The following is a 5,273-nucleotide window of genomic DNA, read 5'->3' as shown; positions in this document are numbered from 1 at the left end:
AGATCCCAATTTATCACTTGGAAATCCGAGATCCCAGTTTATCCTTCAGAAACCCCAGATCCTGGTTTATCACATGGAAATCTCAGATCCCAGTTTATCCCTCGGAAACTCCAGATCCCAGTTTATCCTTTGGAAATCCCAGATCGCTGTTTGTCGTTCAGAAACCTCAGATCCTAATTTATCATTGGAAAATCCCTGCTCCTAATTTATCATGCGGAAATCCCAGATCCCTGTTTATCCTTCAGAAACCCCAGATCCTAGTTTATCGTGTGGAAATCATAGATCCCAGTTTAACCCTTGGAAATCCCAGATCCCAGTTTATCATTTGGAAATCCCAGGTCCCAGTTTATCGTGTGGAAATCCCAGATCCCAGTTTATCCTTCAGAAACCCCAGATCCTGGTTTATCACATGGAAATCTCAGATCCCAGTTTATCCCTCGGAAACTCCAGATCCCAGTTTATCAAGAGGAAATCCCAGATCCTGGTTTATCATGTAGAAATCCCAGCTCCCAGTTTATCCCTCGGAAACCCCACATCGCTCTGTTTATCCTTCGGAAACCCTCCAGGGTGGCCCCACACCCACCGCCTGGGAATCTGGGACGCGTCCCGCCGCTGCTGGAAACTTGGCGGAGCAGTGGCCCTGGAGGGGGTGCGATCCCCGGCCAAAAATCCCCCTGACGGTGCGCCCGCGGCGGCGCGGGGGCGAGCTGCCCGTGCCAGGACGGGTCGGTGTCTGCCCGGGCTCGGCGTGGCACAGCCGGCTCTTCCAGTCCCCGCGGTGCCGCCGCCGTCGGGAGGCTCGTGGGTGCGCCGAGAGCGAGGGATGGGGGAAGGATAGGGGGACAAAGATCCCCTGTGAGGTGCAATGCAGGAGGTTTGCTCCGGGATGGCTTCCCGGGAAGAGACAAGTCTTGAGAGAAGGAGTGAGGGCAGGGAAGCGTTTGTGGGAGCTACACGGATGGCTTTTCCCCCTTCCCAGGTTAAAGCTTTCCTTTTCCCAGACCCGACTCGTTGCTCCTCGTGGCCCAGCGCCAGAAGCAGCGGCGGGAGGCAGGGAGCTGAGCAGCGCAGAGGCAGGGCTGAGTTTCGGCATTTAATTTCTCCTCTCTTTTCACCGTTAATTGCAGGGGAGGGACAACTGTGGCTAAAGGGGGCTGGAAGTCGGTGGTGACACAACGCAGGTGCTCGGAGGCACCACCACGCCTGGATCCCCGTGCAGTCCCTTTGGGGGATGTGGGAACCAGCCTGTGGGCTGGAGTCCCTTGGGGATGGGGCTGGCAGGAGCCGGGGCTGGCAGCTTCATTCCCTGAACCACGAGCTTTGGCTTTTATTCCCTGGAAAGAGCAAGCCCATTCATTCCCTGGAAAGCACAGCTCGCCCGCTGGCACGCGAAGCACGAAGGGAGGCGTGAGAGGAAGCCGAGGAGCGGCAGCTTCTCCAAATGATGGTGGCCCTTCATCCCTCCTCACTTGGTGGCCGATTTGATCTTCTGGATGGCGTAGGGGCTGGATTCCTTGGGCATCCAGATCTCCTCCCCGCCGCAGCCCTGCTGCTCGGCCGCCCCCTCCATGGCCGCCGTCAGCTCGGGGCCGAAGATGCTGTCGGTGGCGCGGTAGGTGCGGGTGAGGCGGCGGAAGGAGGAGTCGGAGGAGCTGTCGTCGGGCAGGTCCTCGTCCTGCTCATCCCTCAGCTTGCTGCGGCTGGGCTCCGAGCCGCTGCCGGGGCCCTGCAGAGCCTCCCTGGCCTCCCGCAGGAAGGCTGCTTTGGGGCTGATGATGCACAGCAGCAGCGCCAGCCCCGCCGACACCCCGCAGAGGAAATAGAGGCCGACTTTTTCAGGGACGTCTGGAGGGAGAGAAGAGCAAAGAGAGGCACCGCGCTGCAAACCCCCGCCGCGGCACGTGGGGTACCTGGGCCTGGAGACCCCCCTCTCACCCCCCGCACCCCCCCAACCCTGGCACGTGGGGGCCACGTACCCCAAAGCTGGGCAAAAGCTGTCAGGGAGCTAGTAAAAATCATCCTGTCTTCCCGGAGCCTGGAGAACCTGGGCCCTTTGTACCAGCCACCTGCAGTGAACAAGGGGGATGTGAGGGGCCAGCCCCCGGCCTCCTCCTCTCTGCCCTCGGGGTGCTCCTCTCTGAGACCTCCTCCTCCCCCCATCCGAAAGCATCTCCCCAGCCTCTCTGCTTGGAGACGGGGACCCATGGGGTCCTTCACCCGTGGGGGAGCGTGAGCTGGTCTCTCCCCCTACCCCCCCAACCCGAATTACCGTGCATGTAGTCCGAGAGCACGAAGGGATCCGAGGTGTCGGGACCTGCCTCCTCCAGCAGCTGCTTGGGCACTGCAACGAGACACAGGACACACACACACACACACACACCCCCCGCTCTGAGCATCACCACCCCGCTCGTCCCCACGGCCAGCTCCTGGTCCTGCTCTCACCGCAGGTGTAGGAGACCCGCAGCTGCTTCTTCGTGCCGGGCAGGCATGGGTCCCCGAAGGTGGCCCAGTCGGCGGCCACGGTGCAGTTCCCCTTGCGGTGACACTTCTTGGAGACCCTCCTCAAGGCATCCGGAGCCAGGCACTCTGCAGAGACACGCGGTGGGGACCTCTGGCCATCAGCACGGTGCTCCTGCGCTCTTCCCAGATGTAATTTGGGCTCGAACCGTGTGTCCCCCACCCCGTACCGATATGGGGTCCCCCGGCGTTTGGGGCGTCACACTCAGGCTTGCCTCGCAGGAATCGTCCGTAATGCGCGGAGTAAATGGCCAGGACGGATTTTGGCCGGCACTGCAGCCTCAGCACGTTGTTCTCGCACACCGTCTTCACCCGATGGTTGTCTGGGGGTGGGGTGACACCGCAGGGTGTCCCGACACAGCCCCAGTCACCCCAAACCCCCCTCCTCTTACCCAGCCACAGGGTTCCAGAGGTGCCCCCGTGGCGCTTGCCCACCTGGCCGGCACTTGTAGGACGCGATGAGGTACTTGTGTGTCCCGGGGCATGGGTCTGGCCCGAAGACTTGGCTGTGCACCGAGAACTGGCACCACTGCTGGTCCTGACACTCGGCCAGCAGCTTCTGCAGGGCACAGCGGGGCAGAGGTGAGCAGCAGCAGCAGGGAGCCCCCAAGGCTGATCTCACCTCGGCGCTGTCACTGGGCTCGGGGCCAAGCCCTCACCCCACGAGAGGTGTCCCGTGGCTGCTGGCACTCCCGCCACGGTCACTCGGCCTCGTGGGTGGCTTTGGTGGCCCCATGCAATGCGCGCTCACGGCCACGAGGTGGGGACGAGGCTGCACGCAGCACCCTGTCCCGCTGGGGTCCCCTCTGGTCCGGAGGAAGGGGACATCCTGGGGACATCCTGGGGACATCCATCAGCTTTTGCTGCTGGCTGTGCTGCAGCAGAGCCTCCCCCCAGGCTGCTCTCACCGGGATCCAGCGCAGGAGGTGCCACCCCCCCGCCCCGATCTCCCCAAAATGCCCCCAGGAAAAGGTCCCCAAGGGTTCCCCGCGCTGCCACCAGCAGCGGGACGCTGCCCTTACCAGGTGGGCCGTGGGGGACGTGCACTCGGTGTTCTCCTGGGACGCATCGCCCGGGCTGGGGCAGAGGTTGGGGCTGGGCACGCGGCGCCCGTAGAAGGCGCCCAGGATGCTGATGGTGGTCTTGCGAGGGCAGAGGATGAGGAGCTGCTCCCCGTCACACGTGTGGGTGGTGTGGTTCCTCAGCACCTTGCGTAGGTACCCTGGGTGTGGGGAGCGAGGAGGTCACCCGGAGATGGTCACCCAGAGACGGTGAGCAGGGGTGGCCACCAAGAGGTGACCACCAAGAGCTGATCACCTGGAGATGATCACCAAGAGATGATCACCAGAAGCGATCACCAGAGGTGGCCACCCAGAGGTGATGCCCAGAAATGAGCACCCAGAGGTGACCACCAGGAGGAGATGATCACTAACAGAGGGCCTTTCCTTGCCCGCATCCTTTCGGAGTCCTTCTCTCACCAGATTCCCAGCATGGGTTTTTTCTCTGTCTTAATCCTACCACCTCTGTGTCCCAAACCTCTTACCCTGTTCTTTTCCCTCTGTTATTTGGAGATTTGGAAGTGGGGACAGGGCGGGACGCCACGTGCCAGGGAGGATGCAGGATGCTGAGGGATTCAGGACGCAAGATACTGGGTTCACAGGGCGCAGCCAGCAGCCTGGCGGCCCCCAAACCCACACAAACAGCTGCGAGCCTCAGCTCCCAGCCCTGCTCTTGTCCCTCTGCCCGTCTGTCTGCAAACCAGGGCCAGGCTTGGCACAAAGAGCCCCTTTCACCTCCCCTGTGGCTGCAGGTCCACGGAGCCACCCCCGGCCAAAGGGGGACAGCGGGGACGTGGCCGGGCTTTGTGCTTCAAAGCCCCGGTGACGGAGGCACTGCGCTGCCTCCACCCAGTGCTGCCACACGATTGCTCAGGCACTGTTTTGGGGGGCAAAAAAAAAAATAGCAGCGAGGAGGCTGCCGTCAGATTTTGCGAGTGATTATCCTCGCCTGCCGCTGACTCAGTCGCCGTCGCTGCGGTCGTGCAGTTGGCTCTGCCCAGATGAAATCACATCCTCCCCGCCGCGCTCTGGGGCACCTTTCAGGGTGCTGGGGCAGTCTGGGCGGGCGCGGGGCCGTTCCCAGCACATCTCCCAGGGGATCTCGCCCTTGGCGTGCCCCAAAACCATGCACCCCACAACTCCCACTCACCCCCAAACCTCGCTTGTGACCCAGCCCTCGTGGTCCCCCGTGTGCCACTCACCGCCGAGCTCCGGGCTGGCCTCCGTCCCTGCGGGCAAGCAGAGGAGGACCAGGGCCACCACGACCGTGGCCACCATGGTGCCACCGCCCCGCTGCGCCGCTGCCCACTGGTCCCCGCGGCAGCTGGCGCCGGGGCGGGGGCTGGCACGGCGGTGACAATGGCTCCTTCTGTGCCCCGCGGAGGGACACCGGGGCTGCTTCGGACAGCTGTGGCTGCATGGGGACCGGGAGGAGGGGGACGGGGTTTTGAAGGCTCTGTAGGGCCGAGCAGGTGCTCGGCAGCTGAGCAGATCGAGGGGGCTCAGCTGGGTCCCAAACCTGTCCCTAGGGGGGGGGATGAGGGCGACCACCCGGATGCACGTGTGCCCTAATCTCCATCTCGGCACGCGTCCGGTCATTCAGCGCCGGGGGAGGAAGGGAAGGGCTGGCGGCTCTGCCTCCCGTGTCTGCCCGTACCCACGGGCACCGAGCCCTGTGGCAGCAGAGCCCTCGCCTCG

The 5,273-nt window shown here is 63.2% G+C and overlaps 1 protein-coding gene across 2 annotated transcripts; it reads right to left on the bottom strand.

Moving 5' to 3' along the window:
* Window positions 1-1,068: 1,068 nt before the first annotated feature.
* On the bottom strand, window positions 1,069-5,273 carry LOC309882951 (protein eva-1 homolog C-like). 2 transcript variants are annotated; one of them, XM_082770491.1, is made up of 8 exons: window positions 4,778-5,273; window positions 3,540-3,739; window positions 2,953-3,076; window positions 2,688-2,840; window positions 2,443-2,586; window positions 2,270-2,341; window positions 1,977-2,066; window positions 1,069-1,845 (listed from the first exon to the last, which is right to left on the bottom strand). In XM_082770491.1, the coding sequence occupies exons 1-8, from the start codon at window positions 5,172-5,174 to the stop codon at window positions 1,466-1,468; spliced, it is 1,560 nt and encodes a 519-aa protein (XP_082626617.1). In that variant the 5' UTR covers window positions 5,175-5,273; the 3' UTR covers window positions 1,069-1,465. The 2 variants fall into 2 exon arrangements, with proteins under 2 accessions (XP_082626617.1, XP_082626618.1); XM_082770492.1 differs by lacking the exon at window positions 1,977-2,066.

The sequence above is a fragment of the Aythya marila genome (assembly GCF_965140915.1).
Source record: "Aythya marila genome assembly, chromosome: 13".
Lineage (NCBI taxonomy): Eukaryota > Metazoa > Chordata > Aves > Anseriformes > Anatidae > Aythya > Aythya marila.
This window is presented reverse-complemented; position numbering and strand designations above follow the sequence as displayed.